This window comes from Alosa pseudoharengus, unplaced genomic scaffold (genome assembly GCF_046254945.1).
Source record: "Alosa pseudoharengus isolate Yale_2024_CS ecotype anadromous, Long Island Sound unplaced genomic scaffold, YU_APseudo_1.1 YU_APseudo_1.1_scf_22, whole genome shotgun sequence".
NCBI classification, from domain to species: domain Eukaryota; kingdom Metazoa; phylum Chordata; class Actinopteri; order Clupeiformes; family Clupeidae; genus Alosa; species Alosa pseudoharengus.
In genome coordinates this window covers 6,839,790-6,862,289 of record NW_027468680.1, presented here as the reverse complement: position 1 = coordinate 6,862,289, position 22,500 = coordinate 6,839,790, and the positions used below count along the sequence as shown (strand labels likewise).

The 22,500-nt window shown below is 46.3% G+C and overlaps 1 protein-coding gene across 1 annotated transcript in view; it reads right to left on the bottom strand.

The window, feature by feature from the left end:
* Positions 1-22,500, bottom strand: part of smyd3 (SET and MYND domain containing 3) — a 291,990-nt gene that overhangs the window by 261,766 nt on the left and 7,724 nt on the right. The window contains exons 2-4 of the mRNA XM_076300384.1: positions 6,479-6,542; positions 1,626-1,733; positions 1,194-1,251 (exon numbers count right to left, since the gene is read on the bottom strand). Of these exons, the coding sequence (XP_076156499.1) occupies positions 1,194-1,251; positions 1,626-1,733; positions 6,479-6,542 (230 nt within the window). The remainder of the gene's footprint in view (positions 1-1,193; positions 1,252-1,625; positions 1,734-6,478; positions 6,543-22,500) is intronic.

Below are 22,500 nucleotides of genomic sequence, written 5' to 3'. Positions count from 1 at the left end.
TACCTAACATTTGTTCATGTAATGTTTATCTGCTGTTACAGTACATGGCTTTAAACTAACCCTTAACTTAAATACAGCACCTTTGGGATGTGTCTGCTATTGTGAGGTCCTCACTTGCTCTAATGAGGAAACAGGACACACTGCATGCTGTTTTAACAGTGCACTCAGGTACGGGAGAGGAACTCACTAAAGAGAGACAGCTTATGGCAATGTGTTAGGCAGAGCAGTGTGTGTGTGTGTGTGTGTGTGTGTATGTCCGTGTGTGTGCGTATGTCTGTGTGCGTGCATATGTCCGTGTGCGTGCGTATGTCCGTGTGTGTGCGTATGTCCGTGTGTGTGCGTGTGTGCGTGTGTCTGTCTGTCTGTCTCCCAGTGCCAGTGTCTGTGTGTGCACATGTACGTGTTTGTGTGTGTCTTACATAACTTCAGAACTTCAGAAATAAAAAATAAAGAGGGGGTAAAGAGAAGTTGGGAAAGTTTCTAAATAAAAACACAGGTCACCTATAGTGATGATGCATAAAGTATAAGTAAGTATAAGTATATATACTCTTTTGATCCTGTGAGGGAAATTTGGTCTCTGCATTTATCCCAATCCGTGAATTAGTGAAACACACTCAGCACACAGTGAGGTGATGCACACACTAATCCCGACGCAGTGAGCTGCCTGCAACAACAGCGGCGCTCGGGGAGCAGTGAGGGGTTAGGTGCACTTCAGCCCCGCCTACTGGTCGGGGTTCGAACCGGCAACCCTCCGGTTAGTGAGAGGAAGAGAAAGAGAGAAGGTGTGTGGCCCATCTTACTTCTCTGCCATGTTTCCCCCACCCCCCACCTCACACACACACATTCACACTCACACGCACGCAGACATGCACGCACACACACACACACACACACACTCTCTCCTGTGTTTGCAGCCTTAGCAACAAAGCAATCTGAACATGGCAACTGTTGCTGCACTCTGACTATTTGCCTGTACTGTACGTTCTATAAAGCAGATCAGATCTCTGGAGGCATAAGAACTCCTCTCTGCCTCACTGGGGCAGATCAGATCTCTGGAGGCATAAGAACTCCTCTCTGCCTCACTGGGGCACCGGAGACAACGTGTCATGCCATGCCGCACAGCGCCGCGAGAATGTTCCGGCACATATCAATCTGATGACGCGGGGTGTGTGTGTGGGGGGGGGCAGACTTACGTGACTGGTGCTCCTGTAATGAGTACAGCTCCTCTGATGCTCTGTGGGTAATGGCTAGCTGCAGAGGGGGAACATAGAGCCCATCAGAGTTCACACAGAGTAGACAACAGCATCTTCAGTTTAAATGTGCATTTGGGAGGTGTGTGTGTGTGTGTGTGTGTGTGTGTGTGTGTGTGTGTGTGTGTGTGTGTGTGTGTGTGTGTGTGTGTGTGTGTGTGTGTGTGTGTGTGTGTGTGTGTGTGTGTGCGTGTGTGTGTGTGTGTGTGTGTGTGTGTGTGCGTGCATGCATCTTTGAGCTCAGCAGGTGATGGGTGCTTCTCATTCTCTCAGTTTCCTCAGTGCTACTTCCTGCTGTGACAATGGTCTTGGTGGCCATGGAAGTGTGGCTATTCAGAATGTGTGTGTGTGTGTGTGTGTGTATGCACTCCATACCATCGAGGAAAGGATCCTGGCGGCCAGGCGAACAGAATCTGGGGGTATTCTGGGATGGAGGCTCTTGAGCCGGCGGCACTCTCCCTTATGTTCAGGCCAGGCCTGTTTCTGCAGGGGAGAGAAGGAGAGAGGGAGAGAGAGAGGGAGGGAGGGAGAGAGAAGGAGAGAGGGAGAGAGAGAGGGAGGGAGGGAGAGAGAAGGAGAGAGGGAGAGAGAGAGGGAGGGAGGGAGAGAGAGAAGGAGAGAGAGAGGGAGGGAGGGAGAGATGGGGAGAGAGAAAGAGAGGGAGAGAGAAGGGGAAAGAGAGAGAAAGAGAGGAAGGAAGGGAGAAAGAGGGAAAGAGGGGAAGGGAGAAAGAGAGAGAAAGAGGGAGAGAGAAGGAAAGAGAGAAAGAGGGGGAGAGAAAGAGAGAAGGGAGAGAGGGAAAGAGGGGAAGGGAGAGAGAGGGAGAAAAAGAAAGGGAGGAAGGGAGAAAGTTAGAAGTTAGTTAGTTAGTTTACTAGTTGTCCCCTTAGGGAATTTTTTTTTCCGCATTTTCCAGCACTTTTCATCGTACACATTTACATCATGGTCACAGGCACAGGGTGGCACTTACATAGTCACAGACATAAGGATGGCACATACAGACATACATATTCCATATACCTTAGACATTTGACAGACATTAACATATATCACTGGAAAGAGGGGAAGCAAGAGAGAGAGAGGGACCATATTAGCACATAGAGTTCTGATTGAAACACACACACTTGAAATTAATTTTGTTTCAGTAATGGAGCCCCTGAACCAGAGAAAAATGGCTGTGCACAACTGATCTCCCCCTGGAGAACCGCCTGACCTGAAATACGGTTCCGCGGAGAACACCAGGAGAACGCCTACCAAGCAGGCGAGACCTGTGATTAAATATACACCTGGTTCCCCCATCAGGGCACTGAAAGTATGCACACGCACACACACTCACACACACGCACACACACACACACACGCACACACACGCACGCACACACACACACACGCACACACACGCACGCGCACGCGCACACACACACACACACACACACACACACACACAGGAAACCAACTTTTAGAGTTATCTAAAAATACTTCGTCTCCAAACTGCCTGCTGATTTATACAGCTGTGACCTCAAATCTCTCAGACTCCAAACCCTGGTGCCCCCTCGGAGGTGACAGATGAAGCGAGGCCGTCTGCAACACTGCAATCTCCACACAACTTAGGAGCTTGCACTGCAGAAGAAATCATAAAAGGTGCAGGAGCCATTGAGTTCAGGTAATGCCTCCTGCACTACTGGCAGAATGATGGCACTGTGGCCTTTGTGCACCACAATGAGTTAAATGGTTCACCTTTGTAATTAGTAAGGTGCATAGACCTTTGAAGTTCACCTACAAAAAGTACCCAAAGCTGCCATCTTTGCCCATGTAATGTTAGCTCTGGGGTAGCAAAAATCAAAGTTTCGTGCTCGTACCGAAGATCACAGTGCCCACTCAAAGGCAGAGGACAAAAGTTTGTAGAGCAAAACGACAAAAAGACAACTTCGTCCCTGCCAGAGTTGAACAGGTGCAATAAATAAAAATCCCCATGCTATTCTCCCATAGGAAAATCCCCATGCTATTCTCCCATAGGAAAAATTACCAGATACCATCTCTCCTTATATGGACAAAGATGGCAGCTTTTTTGTAGGTGAATTCATAGGTCTATGGGCAGACAACAGAAGTTTTAATTTGTTGAAAAGATTGATTGATTGATTGATTGATTGATTGATTGATTGATTGATTGATTGATCGTGTGACTGACGTAACTGGATGGATGTACTATTTTAGTTTATCGTAATTTTTTTGTTTTGTCATGTGATGAACCGAATTCTACGTGCACTGGAATAAAACATTGGAATCTTTTGAAATACCCTTCGTATTCAAGGTCACCCATTTTGCTCATGCTGCCAATACCCATGTAGGGCAGTGCACTGGCTCAGCTGTGTGGGTGCTGCAGCAATGGGCTTTGCTTCTCCTCCATGGTTCTCCATACAGCGGCTGCTGGTCTGTTTCCGACTGACAGGTTGGAAACAGAGAAGAACAACTGTGACAGGGCTTACCAGCAGCCGTCCTGTATCATTTCCTGTTTTCTTTTTTGCTTGTCTATGTGTGTTTTTTGTTCTTGAAGTTTGTTTTTCAGTTCAGTTGACAGTTGTGTGGTGAGTACTGTAAACACAAAGGGTGGTAACCATGGAGATGACCCATGCCTCTTTGCCCTTAGTGCCATCACTGATTTCAGTCATGACTGTCCAACACAGTCCCACGCACGCACGCACACACACACATGCCTCTAGCACTGATGGGCCAGAGTTTCAGATGACCAATTATGTTTCGGAGGTTCTGATGTGGGCATATGAGGTTTCAGAGAGACAGAGAGAGTAAGACAAACAGACAGTTAAGAGAAAAGAGAGAGACATTGGTATATTGACAGACAAAGAGAGGGAGAGAAAGAGAAAGAGAGAGAGGGATCAGAAAGGAAGAGAATAGGGGAACCCAAGGTCACAGCAGAAGTGGGATGGAGAGAGAGAGAGAGAGAGAGATGAAGAGAGATAAAGAGAGATGAGGAGAGGGAAAGAGAGGGAGAGAGATAGAGATGAAGGGAGAGATGGAGAGAGGGAAGGAGAGGTGAAGGATTGTCCCGGTGGTTGAGAGCAGTCAGGTCTGCGCTGGGAGAGGAGCGTGACAGGCACACTCATGGCCGCCTGCATCAGAACAGCCCAGTCATCACCACCCCATCACGACCAATCAGAAACAGGGACATGCAACAGCAGGCACACACTTACTTCCAATCCTCCCTCTCCCTCGCTCTCTGTCTGTGTCTCTCTCTCTCTCTCTCTCTCTCTCGCTCACACACTCACACACACACACACACACACACACACACACACACCTGGATCCAGAATGCAAAGAGGTACACATCTAAGGTACACAGAGCATGAAAGCAAACCAGCAGGACACACACACACAAGGAAAACAAACCTGCAGGACACACATACACAGGATCACCCCCCCCCCCACACACACACACACACACACACACACACAGTGGCAGGCATGTCTCCTGTCTGTTCCGCATGGTAGCCCTGCTCTGCCCCCTGATAATGTGCGGCTACATTACCATATTACCCCTGCTGTTTCTCAGATTGCTGTCATACACTCACGCCCACACACACACAGAAACACACAAATGCACTCTCATAACATGCTGGGCTCTCTGTCTAGTAGGGACTAAGAGAAATTACTCTCTCTCTCTCTCTCTCTCACACACACACACACACACACACAGCTGGATCCAAGATGCACAAAGGTACACAACTGTGCACAGAAGACACAGGGAAACAACTATTGTATTTACTAATGCTGTCACGCAAACATGTTGAGGGAATTCATAAACAGACTGGAAACAACAAGACCCATTAAAACACCTAAACACACCATCCAACAGACCAACACCAGCTGGGCCTTCACTGACTAGAAGAGATCACTAAAACCACCGTTTGGCCACGTTTAGCAAAACAAAGCAGCAGTACAGTAGACAGCCCAGTCTGGGTTCTGAGGAGAGAGGGGGACATACAAACACACACACACACACACACACACACACACACACACACACACACACACACACACACACACACACACACACACACACACACACACACACACACGCACACCGACACACGCACACAGACACACACGCACACACACTGACACACGCACACACACGGACACACGCACACACACTGACACACACACACACCGACGAACACACACAGACATACACACTCTCCCTCTCTCCATCCGTGTGTGTTAGTGGGGTGTAATTACTCTCCAATAAGTGAACCTATACTTAGGCCTTCTTCCTGCAGCGGAGAGGTGAATTATCCCTGCAGAGGACAGCCGGGTCAGTAAGGGCTAACAGCATGTCATTAGGAGATATCCCATGTGCCGTTAGGAGATATCAAACATGTCATTAAGATATAGCAGCGTGTTGTTAAGCAATATCTCAGGAGGAAAAATTTGCTGCGGACACAGATGTCCCTCCTGTCAAGGTGCTCATTCGCACGGCCAGTGTGCTGTCTCCACTGTCCATCACGATGAGTTATGAGCACACGCCTTCATACACTCTGAAAAGGAATGTGTTGTCCCTATCTGGACACAGAGATGTGTTAAAAAGACAACGCAAGTTGTGTTGATTCAATGCAAGTTGTGCTATTTTCAACACATTTTTTTGCAACAAATTTAAAAAGGAAACAACACAAACTTATGTGGTCCCTATCTGGACACAGAGATGTGTTAAAACAATGCAAGTTGCTTTGTTTTCAACACATTCGTTTTAAGAGTATACAAGCCTGCTCCATATTCACATGTGTGAAGGTAAAAACACAGGAAAAACCTATCTGGGCTAAAAGTCCTATTGTAAGACCGAATACAGCAAGAGCAATGGGTTTTTTTGGGTCATGGTCTTCTCTAAAATGAACACTAATGCAAAGTAAATGCCATTGCATGTCTCCTGTTCATTTTAAACCTGTCTAGATCAGCACATCTGAAATCTCTTTTTGGCGATTGTGAGGTGCACAGCATGTTCTGGTTTTCTTCTCCATGACGAAAGGAATTAACTGTACATAACCTTCTGATGGCTTCCTGGTAAGGTATGGTAAGGTAAGATAGATTTTCCAGCACAATGGCTACTGAAAGCACTTCACACAGGTAAAGACAAAGCTAACATCAATAATAAGTGGACATCCATGGCCAATAATGACACTCTTGCTGTGAATATCATGGAAACTGGAGGGTCTCACCTGGCAGGTAGCATTGCAGTATCGAGCGATCTTACACCTGGAACATCTCAAGAGGCTTTCGGCCCTGAGGAGACAAAAAAGACACACACACACACACACACACACACACACACACACACACACACACACACACACACACACACACACACACACACACACACACACACACACACACACACACACACACACACACACACACACACACACACACACACACACACACACACACACACACACACACACACACACACACACACACACACACACACACACACACACACACACACACACACACACACACACACACACACACACACACACACACACACACACACACACACTGGTTACAGATTCCTCATGTGCTATTGAGCAGCATCCACATTCCACAAACATACAGTAACCTGTAGCAGGGGTCAGTGAAGTTCATCCGTGTCCGTGAGGTATCTTAGTGCTAACTGCAGATTACGTTATTACCGGTAGATTACGTTATCACATGGATTTCCGAAGGAAACATTATGAAGAGACACAGACAGAGACCGAGGTCACTGAGGTCAAAGTTTATTTTATGAAGGAAAAAGCCGAGTTTGCGTGTCTTCCGCCCCCCCATAATCACCAGTTTCCATCTTCACACCTGGAGCGCTGCAGTTCAAAGCCTACAGCCCAGCATGGTGATAATAATGACAGTAATCATGAGCTGGGCCTTCTGCCCAGAGAGAGATAGGGCCTATACGACCTGCCCTGGCCTGACAGACATTACACTACATTTAACATTTATTCATTTCAGCAGACGCTTTCATCCAAAGCGACTTACAAAATGAGGATTAACATACAAGCTTCACTTGCTCTACTTGAGACCTCACCCCGTGATCTAACTGCATGCGGTGCGAGAGAGCATTAGCGATAGAACTCAATTAGAGCACTTTGTCCTCAGTTGGAATGTCTGACTGGAGGCAACACGACGCAGTGCAGTGCAGTGCAGCGCGATGCAGCATAACGTTCTAAAGCAGAACTTTTGTAGGATGCTCTGTTTCTATTTTCTTTCTGTCACTCATGTTGTTCTGCTATTTTAAATGAGAAATGCGATGCAATAGAACGGATTCCGTGTGGACAAAGAGCACTCAATACAAATGCACCAAATACTAGCCTGCTATACAAGCACCATGACACTACCAGAGGATGAGAGCTCTAGCAAAGACAGATAGCTTTGGTTCCCTACTGTAGACAGACAGATAGCTTTGGTTCCCTACTGTAGAAAAGACAGACAGATAGCTTTGGTTCCCTACTGTAGCAAAGACAGACAGATAGCTTTGGTTCCCTACTGTAGCAAAGACAGACAGATAGCTTTGGTTCCCTACTGTAGAAAAGACAGACCGATAGCTTTGGTTCCCTACTGTAGACAGACAGATAGCTTTGGTTCCCTACTGTAGAAAAGACAGAAAGTTGCCTGCTCTGGTGAAGACTGACAGGACACACTGACGGGTGTGTGTGTGTGTGTGTGTGTGTGTGTGTGTGTGTAATACTCTACAGCAGTGGTTCTCAATCTTTTTTCAGTGATGTACCCCCTGTGAAAAATGTTTTCAGCCAAGTACCCCCTAACCAGTGCAAAGCATTTTTAGTTGAGAAAAAAAGACTTAAAACAGAGTGCCATCAGTGTCTAATTTATTAAACTTTGGAACTGATAAACACATACAAAATTCAAACATTTGGAAAAAAAACTATTTTGAACATTTTACATTTTAATAATCCATGACTAGGATAATGAAATTGAATAGCCTACTGAAATATAAAATTCATTTTATGAACTTATATTTTCCTGAAATATTTATTAAATAATTGTTTTTAAAGTATTTTTGCATGGATTCTACTTTTTAAATATATGTATATTTTAAAATCTCACGTACCCCCTGGAGTGCCTTCACGTACCCCCAGGGGTACGCGTACCCCCATTTGAGAACCACTGCTCGACAGCATTGGTCCAGCTGCAGCATTGCCACAGTGAGTTCCTCCTCTCAGACACTTTACTGCTAAACATGAAGGGCATCACACCAGAGGTCTTTAGCAATCAGTCTCAAGGAGCTCAGAATAGACTTGGAAATCATGGCAATTACTGTTTGTGATTATTTTATCTTTTTGCAGCGATGCACTTTGAGATCGAATTTCACAATAAGTGATGCACAAAACATTCTCTCATACACACACACACACACACACACACACACACACACACACACACACACACACACAGACACGCACACACACACACCTCTGACGTAATGACATTTACAAATGAAGGAAGAAATATTTTCATATATAGAAGCCGAAGAGCAACGTCAGATAATCCGAGGGCACAGATGTGTTTCCTGTCATCCAGAGAGGTGTGTGTGTGGCAGAGAAAGCAAACACCCGGGAGAGAAGAATTCTGACGGGGTGATGAGGTCACTCCACTAATGTGACCTGAGCATGACCAGACTGAAGTTACATAAACAGAGTGGTCAGAGTGCACTGCTAACTCTCGTCCACCTGGTGGCGCTAGCATTCACCTATACACAAAGGGCGGATCTACTCCAGAGACTGCTGTATGTATGTGTGTGTGTGTGTGTGTGTGTCTCTTGACACGGTTCTCTGAGACACTCTCACACAGCCCAAGAACAACCCAACGCCGTCCGGCGCTATACGTGACAGAGAGCGATCGGCCAAATCCATCATGGTGTCAGCGGGGTATCTGATGGGGGCAGGGGTATTCAGAGGGCCCGTCCTCAACCACTGCCCCCAGGGGCAAGTAATGCTGATGGGTGGTAAGAACAAGAGACAGAACTCTGCAGTCACCAAAACACACATCTCAGAGAGGGGGGGAGCGAGAAGGGGGGGGGGGGGTACAGAGAGAGAGAGAGAGAGAGCAGGAGAGGGAAAAGTGATAGGGAGAGTGAAAGAAAAGATGGAAAGGGACCAAGCACAGCCTTTAGAGAGAGAAAGAAAGAAAGAAAGAAAGAAAGAAAGAAAGAAAGAGAAAGAGTGTGTGTATGTGTGTGTTTAAGACCCATCTGTTGCCTAGAGATGATGACCAGGTCTAGCACAGGGACCCCAGTAAGTCTTTCACATAGGACATTATCTGATGGGAACATCTACAGTAAGATAAAGCTCATCAGAGATTTAGTGCAGAAAAGCATGCACAGATGCATGCACAGTTTTTAAAAGCAACCTGAGACCTGGCCGGGACCTCACAGGGGCTCACTCTCCGGCAGCCGTTTTGTTTCATGGGTGCATGAGGTCAGTCGCTGATATGGGATTTGTGAGATGAATATCATTAAAACTGCTCTAAAATACCAAATAGGTATCAAACTCCATTACAATCACATTATTAAGAAAACTCAAAATATGTTTAAAAAACAATCAGTTTAGGTTTAGCAAGTGTCCAAAGTGTATCCCACACCACACTAATCAATTCTACTTTAAATTCTGCCAATTGTAACTCATGATTGTCTAGCAGTCTAGTTTGGTGTCCTTGCGTAGAAAACCAACCAATCGGCTCACTGCTTCAGGAGTGGGATTTAAAGGCAATGAGTTGGAATTAGGAGACACATTCACTGAAAGGGACATGCAGTATCGAACCCGCGTCCACCGTTTCTCAGGTGGCGAGGCTACTGTTGGTCCACCACACCCACATAAAAGTAAGGTTGCAGTTTGTAATGGAAAAACTGTCATTAAGCCTAATAATAATAGTAGTAACAACAATTTCAATAACAATAATAACAATATCAACTATTTATAACTAGTATAACTATACGTTGGCACATATTGGTGTAACTCTCTCACAGAGCTGGCAGCTGCTTGCCCCACTCAACATTAAAAGGCTTGAGCATTTCCTTCTTGAGTCAAGATGCTTTAGAGTTGAAATCCTCGTGTTGTTTTTGGCCTGTGCAATCACTGAACTCCCTCCAACACCCCAGTCCTCCAACCCCTTCCCACATCCCCATCCACACACACGCACGCACACACACGCGCACACACAAGAACAGACACACACACACACACACAGGGGCAGGATCATCTCTGTGGTCCAGACGGGCTGCCCTTCACTCTCTCTCTCTCTCACACACACACACAGACACACACACACACACGGGCTGCCCTTCTTCACGCTAATGTCCGATTGTATTTCCACAGGCCCAAAACATGATGAATAGCAACACACTAATGGCCGCAGTGCTGATATGAAAATCATACTCACATTCCTGCATGCTGTTGAAAGAAAAACATATGACCACAGCTATGCGGAGATGCATATCGCCAGGCTTTGAGGCGCAGCCACTCTGGTCAGCCCCTCTCTGGACTTAGCTTATCTGCCTTAATGTGTTATCACAAGACCCCTAAAGCAAATCTGACACGACTCGCACAGCCAAACGCGCTGACGACGGAGAAATGTTTACAGAGCGCAAGTATGAAGCAGGAAGGGATCATTAGGAAAGGAAAATATACACCGTGACGCTAAAGATAAAGAACTGTAATCAGAGTTTATTTGATGCAGTGCTGCAGACGGATGTGACAAGACTGCTGGCTTTGGCAAGCGTCTACTGTGTAAAGTATGTAGGTTATCAGACATCTCCGCAGGTCCATGAGCCCTGTGATTGCCAAGCCTAAAATAGGGAACCAAGATGACAAGAACCGTAGACAGCAATCAGCCATAGCTAAAAATGATGGTGCATGCACACAGTACGACCCAGAGGTACGAGATTGTTTTAGGATAGCAGTTTTAAACACTCACAATATTACATCTGATTTATAAATACAACATCCTTGATAAAATACACATGATCAGATGTTATAATACAAGGCAAATTTGCTCATTTATAAGCTTGAGGTCAAGGTTTATAAACTCAGATCACTGGTTTAGTGATTACAAAATAGCAGGTAATGTTATAAACATCATGTAAAGGGCTATAACTAATTTACAAATCAAGTAAAGTGATTACCAACACAGGGTAATAGGACAGCATGTCAACAGCAGCCTGGACAGCATGTCAACAGCCTTGAGGCTGCCAGGCTGCCTGCCAACTCTGCCAGTCTGCACAAGACTCGCACTTCAGGAGGATTGATCAGCCTCAGTAACGAAGTGGCAATCACGAGGATTGGGAGCCTTCCCGGTGGGCTGGTAACATTTTGAGGTCAGGGCGGATTACCATGATCTTAAAAAGCGCATGATAGGCTCCGGCCGTGGCGCAACTGGCTGGGGCACCTGCACCGTACGCCGGCGACCCGGGTTCGATTTGCCGTGGTCCTTTCCAGAGCCCAGCCCCGACTCTCTCTCTCCTTCATTCACCTCCTGTCATTCTCCACTATTCTGTCACATTAAAAGCACATGATATTGCTTTGTATGGGGTTTATGCTCCGCCCTCCAGCAGCCCCTCCCCTCTCACACCCCACAGCCCCTCCCCCCTCACAGCCCCTCCCCTCTCACACCCCACAGCTCCTCCCAACAGCCCTGGAAATAATGGCCCTTTCCATTAGACTTGTAAATCCGTCGCCCAAGTTGGAAAGTGTAAATTACCCATCTTTCTTGCGGCATTGTGCGTGCAATACAATGTAACAATTTGTTTTCCAGCCGTTTAGCTAGAGGCTACATGTAGCACAAAACAATAACAATGACTAGCCTCCTGCTAATGCCCCTCGTGGCTCGAGAGAAACGTGTTCCTTTAGCAACTCATGGGGGAACAGCAGTCGGGTAAACTTCTGGTTTGATGTTAGTGAATAATAGCAATATTAAGATGGTCTGCAGCTGATTTACTAGCCTAAATGACATCTGAGTACGGTAATAGGCTAATCTAGCTCTGAGGTAATTTGATCACAGACCGATCTGTTAATGTAAGTACCGGTAGCTAACTGACTAGGCTAATCTGGCACTGATGTTTCTTGTTCAGGGTCAGATCTGAACACTGATGTAGTTTGAGGCCAGATCAGTTCCAGTGTAAGCAGCTGACAGACTGGGCCTGAAGTCAATCTGGGCCTGAAGTCAATCTGGACCTGAGGTCGATCTGGACCTGATGTCGCTTGAGCTGCTCTAATTTAATAAGTTAATAAGTAGTTGGGCAAGCTGGCCAGATCCAACCCGTCTCCCCTCATCTGACCAGTACCTGGAGCAGAAGGGGGCTGATGTGGGAGCAACTCTATTCCCCTAGCCCCGCCTCTCCCGTACACTGGCCCCACCTCTCATGTGTCCTGACCCCATCTCTCCTGTACCCTGGCCCCCATCTCTCCTGTGCCCTAGCCCCCATCTCTCCTGTGCCCTAGCCCCCATCTCTCCTGTGCCCTAGACCCAATCTCTCTTGTGCACGGTTCCTGCCTCTTCTGGGCCCTAGCCCCGCCTCTCCTGTACACTGACCCCGCCTCTCTTGTGCACAGACCCCATCTCTCCTGTGCCCTGGCCCCGCCTCTCCTGTCTGGGGCCTGATCATTAGCTGCTGGGGATGAGGCACTGTTGCTACTCCGCCGAGTGCTCTGCGTGTAAACGTGTAAAAGTGCAGCAGAGTAAAAAATAAATGGAGTGGCATACATAAATGGAGTCTGGTGGCAGCCTGGGGGGTCTGATGAGATGAGAGCTCCAGTGTGCTGCTGAGGTTTCAGAAAAACATCGTGCTGCTATTTACTTTCTTGGCCTCTCTAGACCGGGCCCATGCTCGCTCACTCGCTCGCTCGGTAATGGGAGAGCCAGGAGCTCGCTGGCAGAGTAGAGGCCATCACACTCCCCCCAGTCCAGGTCTGAGCACCCCATTCCGCTCCGCTCATGAAAGCACCACTCCGCTCGGGACAGCACACACATAAATTTCACTAACTACTACTGGAAACTGGATAGCGGGGAGAATTCAATGGCTTGCAGCAGTGTTGGAACACAGAGTTCTCTGTAGACTGCATTAGAGAGTGGGGGGGGTGGGGGGGGGGGTTCTGGGCAGCTGAAGGTTTGTGGGTTCAGTCTGTGAAACTATCACGATCTGTCGGACAGTGCGTCTTTCAGACAGAGCTGCTTTCATCACTCCTGAGTTTGTGTGTGTGTGTGTGAGTGACTGACTGACTGTGTGTGAGTGTGTGAATGAGTGCATTTATTATAAGTATCCCTCATCAGCTGTAAAAACACTCTCGCTGATGATTTGGTGTTTTCATTAAGATACGGCTAAATATGAAGTGAGTATGTATGTTTGTGTGTGTGTGTGTGTGTGTGTGTGTGTGTGTGTGTGTGTGTGTGTGTGTGTGTGTGTGTGTGTGTGTGCGCCTACATGAACGATGAGTGTGTGTGTGTGTGTGTGTGTGTGTGTGTGAGTGAGTGAGAGAGTGTGTGTGACAGATATTGCCATACAGGACATAATTAAGCTAGATATTCAGCTAATGGGCATTTGAGCACCGAGCATCAACCCTAATCTCATCAGATAAGGGACCGGATTGCTATCAATGAATCCAAATTGACTTTGGCTCATAGAAAATGGCTCCCAGCTGTACAGGCTGCTAGATCGGCCCTGCGTAGTCAGGACTGTTTCAGGGAGCGTGATTAATAATGATTTTAATAAGAGGCCTGTGGAAAAACGGAGGATGGGGATATGAATTAAATATGGCAAAGAATAATACCCACCTCTAATCAACGGCACATTCCACTGCACTAGTGGGGAAAGTTACGCGTTTCAGTTTCAGTGAGTGATGCTGATTAACATTAAGCTCAAGCTCAGAATCAAGCTCAAGCTCAGAATACTCTCAAATTTTTGCAGCTGACATTGAAAATATATTTGATTCTACTTGAAGATGCATTCATGTTAAATTAAATTTACTCTTCCTTTCAGATGATCTATCTTTTAATATATTCAAGGTAAACAACTGCATTGTAATTGTGCATATTCACAGAATATAGAGTCATGTCAAAAAGTTTTACAACCCTTACACACATAAGCTGCTTTCAGACTTGGGTGGAAGACCGGAGGTTCTGCGGATGTCAAACGATTGGGCCGTATATCTGAACAACATTTGGAAGTCCGAACTTAGCCGGCTGTTCTACTGCTCCCCTCCTAGTATTTCGGACGGACATTATGTAAATGAGCTTGTGTCTGAACGAAGCGAAGAACACGAGGTTCTGTTTATGTGTGTGTCCAACCACGTTGAACCTGATACGTTGAACGTTGAACCACAGATATGTCAGCATCAGGTCCGCAGGTTAGCATCATGTCTGAAGCACCCGAAGGGTCGGATCTCAGTTTGACAAAGCTCCACATGTACTGCAGGGTGGAGGTTGTGTCTGAAAGCACCTATAGTTGCATACACACATGCATACACACACACACACACAAGTAACCAGCAGACTTTTTCACTACGCTGACAAGTAGCCTAGCTGCGAGGCACCCCACCTGTTGTTATGGAAACTGCCTTCACTTCACAAGGTTTCTAAATGGAAGAATTACCTAATGTTTATTTAATCATGGAGTTCTATTCCTTCATTCTTACATGTCGCGTGAACACACACACACACACACACACACACACACACACACACACACACACACACACACACACACACACACACACACACACACACACACACACACACACACACACACACACACACACACACACACACACACACACACACACACACACACACACACACACACACACACACACACACACAGATCTCTTACCCTCAACTAGAAGACAACATTACTGGATGAAAGCTATATGAAAGCTATATTCCACAAACAACCCCCCTAAAAAGACCTGACTGAAGTATTGATTTGTTCACTGTGTGGATGTGTTTTTGTTCGGTAAATAATTCAGCTGAATCTGTCCTTGAGGCTACAACAGCAGCGTGTTCCATAAATAAACCCTGAAGTTCTTGTTTAGGGGAAAAACACTCAGCTGGAACCTTCTGCACAACAGCTCAGGCAGACAGTTAGTGGGTGTCCAGTCCAGTGTGCGCCGCACGGAGAGGTGGACAACAGAGTGTACAGGTCTCAGCATAGCCTGGGGGCACGTGTGCATTCTAATGCCCTACTGCCCTCTAACGGGGCTCAGGGGTCAGCGACACCAACACACCTCTCTTCCGCTCTCCATGTCCAGTATGCCATGATAGATTTCTACTACTTAATTTCTCTCTCTATCTCTCTCTATCACTCTCTATCACTCTCTATCACTCTCTATCACTCTCTATCACTCTCTATCACTCTCTCTATCTATCCATTTTGTTGTTCCTGGACAGGTCACCAGTCAACTCTGTGTATTCTCTCATTCGTCAGTGTGGATTCAACACTGGAGTCAATGTGTGGATTTAACTGAAGTGGATGGATATGTGGATCCACTCTACAGACAGGTCGAATCCATGACTGACAAGCAGCAATGCCTCCCTGGGGAAGATAAAAGAGGGGAGAGAGAGAGGGGAGAGAGAGAGAGAGAGAGAGAGAGAGAGAGTAAAGAAGAGAAGGGGAGACAGAGAGAAAGAGAGAGAGAGAGAGTAAAAAAGAGAAGGTGAGACAGAGAGAGAGAGAGAGAGAGAGATGAGAAGACACAGAGAGAGAGAGGGAGGGAGGGAGGGAGAGATGCTTTCTGAGGAGACGAAGACCCAATCGATAGCTGCCCCACGCAGACGCACCGTTCAGATCAGCTCTTCCTTCAGCAGGCTTCCTCTCAGGGCCACCATGCAGCGTAAGGAAATGCTCCTCTTCTGCACATCTCTCTCCTCCTGAACTCCCCCATCTCAGCACAGATCCCTCATCCTCCTGCACAGATCCCTCATCCTCCTGCACAGATCACTCATCCTCCTGCACAGATCACTCATCCTCCTGCACAGATCCCTCACTCTCCTGAACTCCCCTATCTCAGCACAGATCCCTCATCCTCCTGCATAGATCCCTCATCCTCCTGCACAGATCCCTCATCCTCCTGCACAGATCTCTCACTCTCCTGCACAGATCCCTCATCCTCCTGCACAGATCCCTCATCCTCCTGCACAGATCCCTCATCCTCATGCACAGATCTCTCACTCTCCTGCACAGATCTCTCACTCTCCTGCACAGATCTCTCACTCTCCAGCACAGATCCAGCACCTCCAACCCAGTGCTGCCAATCCAGCCAGCATCACTTGTCTGCATCACCTGAGACGTCTTGTTTAAATCTGATGTATGAAATTTCCCTTCTCACAACGAGCAGAAAGAACCAATCACAGAGCGAGTTCACTGTTGGTCAATATTACATCTGATCTGGGCGCCACTGGACTGCTCTCGCTGAATACATGATGGGGACGTGGCTCAGAAACCAGTTAATACTGGAATAGATATCCAAACCATAGGCTATAATATCTTCCAGGTTTAGCAGACGTCTAAAGACACTGACAGTGAGGATTTGTAAAAACATAGCACAAAATAACGCAGAATTTCATGCCACACAGATTAGTATTACTGTGAATTTTCTCCTGTTTAAGACCTTACTGTTATAGCACTGGTATAGCACATCTGTGCTTCTGTCCTCTGTGAACAATCCTTCCTGCTAGACCACCTCACAAAGCCATCTATTCACTCATGTGTAAACACTGCCCCCCAGTGGCCTAAGAGAGACTAGCACTGCAGCAGCAGCAGCAGCGGAATCCACCCAACCCAGGCAACCGAGCCAGCACAGGCTTTGGGCGTGGACACAGATATCCACTGAGTAACGAACCTGTTATGATCTGACAAAATCACAAACGACTTGCCCATTTTAATGAGAACAGTATGAGCCTACTTGCTGTCCTCTGCCCACACTGCCTTCTCCCACATCTCTTCAGTCTGTCCCCCTAAACAGGGCCCAGGCCACCCATTAATGACACACACACACACACACACACACACACACACACACACACACACACACTCACTCACTTCCAATGTGGTAGTAGAACCTACAGACACACCAGAGGCAAAGCAGCAGATAGGCAGAAGGCTCTTTGATTATCTGTAAAAAAAATAAATTAAAAAAAACACACTCAGAACGACAGACAGTCCAGGGCATTTGATTTGCACCAAAGATAGCCTGCCTAGCTGGTCTCAGGAAGAGTGTGGGTGAGATCCTGATGGACCAAAGACAGCCAGCCTAAGTCCGCATGTCCTGCGGATGTCAAGCGGTTGTACCATATACCTGAACAACATAACCGGCAATTTGGAATTGCGAACTTAGCCGGCTCTTACACTACTCCCCTCCTAGTATTTCCGGCAGACATGTAATGATGTAAATGAGCTTGTGTCTGAAAGAAGCGAAGAACATGCGGAGGTTCATGTGCGTGTTCAACCATGTGGAGATTCTGTTCATGACCGCATAATGTCCGCATGTAAGCATCATATCTGAATCACCCGAAGGGTCGGACCTCCGTTTGACAAAGTTCTGCATATAGTACAGACGACGAGTCTGAAAGCAGCTAGTGCGTAGTGGAGGAGATCTGGATACAGCCAGTGGGTGTGGAGGAGCCTCCTCTCAGACAGAGCAGGATGGCTGGGCTCTTGGCCCCCGTGCTTGGGTGGTATTCCCCCTGTGCTCCTCCAGTGCTTCTCAGCAAGCTATAATTAGATAAACTGGAGAGAAATCAGCATCCCATATCAAATGGGAGTATTCTCTTGTGTGTGTGTGTGTGTGTGTGTGTGTGTGTGTGTGTGTGTGTGCTTCTTGGCTGCTGAGCTCAGGGCTTACGAAGTAGCAGTTTGTTTTATGCACGGCTGTGTCTACTGGCAATTACCAACTCCCTCCTCCACTGGCAAGTGTCTGGGCTTTACTACTCTCCCTCTCACACACACACACACACACACACACACACACACAGGCGGATACACACAGATACACAAACACACACACACACAAAGAGGCTGACATAAAACTCACACACACACACAGGCAGCCACACACACAGGCAGACACACACACAGGCAGACACACACACACACACACACACACACACACACACACAGGCGGATACACACAGATACACACACACACACACACACAAAGAGGCTGACATAAAACTCACACACACACACAGGCAGCCACACACACAGGCACACACACACACACACACACACACACACACACAGGCAGATATACGCATATACACACAGGACTGAGGCCTGATACAGGAGATTCACTCTCCGGTTCCTTCACTCACAACTACAACAGCAGGTGTCAGAAAACATCTGGGTGAGTACACACACACACACACACACACACACACACACACATACACACACACACACTTGGTGTTTAACCCTTTCACACACCCACACACAGATATGCATGCATGCACAGATGTGTGGGCCACACTAGACATAGGCACACCTATACACACACACATACACCAGGGCTGGGATGGTATGGATTTTTTCTTACCACGGTTGAATAGCAAGAAATTAAAACCCGCCCCTTTTTTTGCGGTGATGACGGTGACAAGCTCAGACTCGCGGTAGGCGTCACGTGACCACGGTATTGTGGTAAAGCGGTAAAGCGGTAAATCTTGTATATATGAGACCGCAAGAGATGGTTGAATGAAAACAGACAGCAGAATAAAAGGTGCAATCATGAGTATGGTACACACACAGACACACACACAGACACACACACACACGCACGCTCGCACGCACGCACGCTCACACACAAGCACACACACACACACACACACACAAAGGTGCCTACTGACTCTAACCACCCTGTGAGCCTAAGCAGCTGGTCCATTGCTCTTAATGTCCCTATCGGATACAGTAGAAGTCGGGGGTCAGAGGTCAAATACCTGCACTAAGCAAGTCCTTCCTGTAGGAGCGATCACATTAGGCAGGGGTCACAGATTAAAGCAGTGAATGAAGCACATAAAACCTGGAGGATGGGGTGATGGGTTACAAGCCTTTAACGCTGGAAATGAGGAACTCACTCAGGCAAAACCAGCGAGAGAGAGAGAGAGAGAGAGAGAGAGAGAGAAAAAGAAAGAAAGAAAGAAAGAAAGACAGGGGGGGTGAAATCTGACTAACCCAATGTGATATGGGCCCTTCATGTAGACTAAATCAATTCACCAGTACCATTGGCTGAATTAGTCACACAAACCTTCCTGTGCCACACACACACAAACCCATCAAGAAGGACCACTGTGCTCTGGCTCCCAGTCCCACTGGTTTATGTGTGTGTGTGTGTGTGTGTGTGGCCTCGGCTGCAATTTGAATTGGAAAGTGCATCTCTTCAGTCTACTGGACTTAAATGGGTGACAGACAGGAGATGGATGGAGGGGCCCATATCATTTTGGGCCCATTTTCATTGATTTCTTTTTAAATCAGCTTTCAGTTTGTGCACAAAGCCGTAGAGCCATTTCCACAGCATGACCTTTCAATGCAGCGATAACCAAAAAAAATCATTCTCATCACATCCAGCGGGTTAATTTCTATTTGTCACGAGACAGCCAGAGAAAAGCGATTTGGAGAGGGAGGGACGGCTTTCTGTTGTGCCCGCTGATTAAATAATGAACACATACTGAAAGGGTTAAATCTATGTGTGCCATACTTAATCCAATTTATCCAGATCGCTACCCACATCACAGATAAAAGCAATTTGGGTATGGAAATGTAGCCTACTCACAGTAGGGGACTTAAATTTTCAGAGTAACTCGATCAGCATGTTGCTATGCTAAAAGAGGAACAAAGTTCATCAAAATAAAACACACAAATGTGGAAATGCTGCATACACTTTAAGGCCCTGTCACACAAAGTCTGAATTTTCAGATCAAATATTTACACAAAAATCATGCAGGTAAATACAGTACATGTGTTCTTTTTAGTCTTTACACAACAAGGACGAAATCCGTTCAGTCTCGGTATGTAAAAACTATTGCAATGTATTTACCGTAAAACTTCAAATAATAGCCCGGGCTTTGATTTTCCAAAATCGCCGAACTGCACCGGCTTGTGTTTGAGACAGGGGTCTATACGAGACGGGCCTTTAATTCCTTTCACACAAAACTTTTCCTCTGCAAAGATGGGAAATATTATCAAATGAATTCTTTCAAACACGCTGAATGCCTATTCAAATTATTTTTACACTCCGTGAACTGAGCAATGCAGTTGCGGACATGCTGTAGCCTGGGCCTAAGCCTGTTCCTGAGCTGGTGCTGCAGATTCAGCAGATTACACAAGAACTGGCTCAGTGCTGCTCCTCAGTTTTCAGAAGAAGCATGGACTCGCAAGTCTAAACATACACATATTACTCTGTAATATCCTCCATTTATACATGAGACAGTGTACATATGACTACATGTTTACTCATTTGGACAGAGATCAGTTGGGATTTCAATTCAACAAATCAACCCAAGAGATTTTTTTTCTCTGTAAAGACCAGTCAACTGGGTGGCAGTTATCTTAATTATATTCAGCATGATGTATTAGTATAGTATGACTACATCGGTTAAGATTTTCAAAAGTGAGGAGGGGCATTTTTGGGGATAGACAATGGAGTTCTATATTCTGTTCCATTCTCATAAAGTTCTTTTCTTTGTTGGTATTTCCCACCTGGTTACAGTAACCATGTGCCATCACACTATTAGTTGTGTCATACACCGGGTGAATAAGGCGAATTGCAGTGTTGTGATTCTGGGGCCCTCAGTTGATCCAATTGGACTGGGCTCAAACGGAGATGGATAAAAGTGTCAGCTAAATACATAAATTAATTAAAAAATAAACCATAGCAGCTTGCTGGATCCAGAATTCTGTATGAAACAAAAAGTGTAAGCAAGCACGTCTTTCAGGAAGGCAGCAGGGCGATAGAGGTGGTAAAAATATATTTCATTGGACCAAAATAGATCAGGCAGACCTCAGCATTTCTTTGGTGTTTAGGACAGCCTTTCACCCATCTCTGTGTACAGCTACTGAGGACAAGGACACACTCTCACATAATCACAACCACACTCACACATGTTCACACAGTGGGCACACACACACACAGTGGGTAAAGAGCACCCATCTCTGTCCTCTTCCCCAGCAGTTACACAACACAAACACTCCAGCACACTTTCACAGGGTGCATTTTGGAGAACCTCTCCTCTTCCCCAGCAACTGCACTCTCTCTCACACACACACACACACACACACACACACACACACACACACACACACACACACACACACACACACACACACACACACACACACACACACACACACACACACACACACACACACACACACACACACACACACACACACACACACACACACACACACACACACACACACACACACACACACACACACACACACACACACACACACACACACACACTGTTTTGAATTGCAGGGATTTTTTGACACACATTTTGCCCAGCAACTGCACACTCACACTCTCTCACACACTTTATGTATATTTTGGAGGCATTTACCCTCCTCCCTCTCCTTTCCAGCAGGTGTTTGGATTCATCACCACTAACTGAAGCTCCTATTTTTCTTTCTTCTCCATGAATAGCTTGCCTGTGATCTGCACATCTTTGTCTTTGCATAACACTGCAAAGTCAGCCGAAACAGGCAGGTGGTGCAAAGGTTTAGAACCTGACCATCACTACTTAGGTGTTGAGGTTCAGATTAAAATAAGGAACCTGACCAATGGCCATAACTAGGTGTTGAGGTACAGATTAAAAACTCATACCAGTGTATGAAAGTATATGATGTAAAATATCATACAGAGTTGAAACAGCTAATGTAGAGATAGTTACAATGGTGTTAGTAAGGTAGACATGGTTGTTGCTGTGCTAAATAAAGCTGTTGCTATGATAGTTGCTAGGGTAACCATGTTGGTTGCTATGGTGATTGCTAGTTTGACATGGTTTAATGGGTGTTTAATGGATAGAGAGAGAGTTTAGTTTAGACAGATAGTTTATTGAAATGTTGATAATAGTTGACTGCATGTGAATAGGAAGTTTAATGGATGTTGATAGGTAGTTTAATGGATGAATGAATGGTTTGAAGTGGATGGATGAGAGACAGTTGGATGGAAGGTGCCTTGTATTCTTGTCG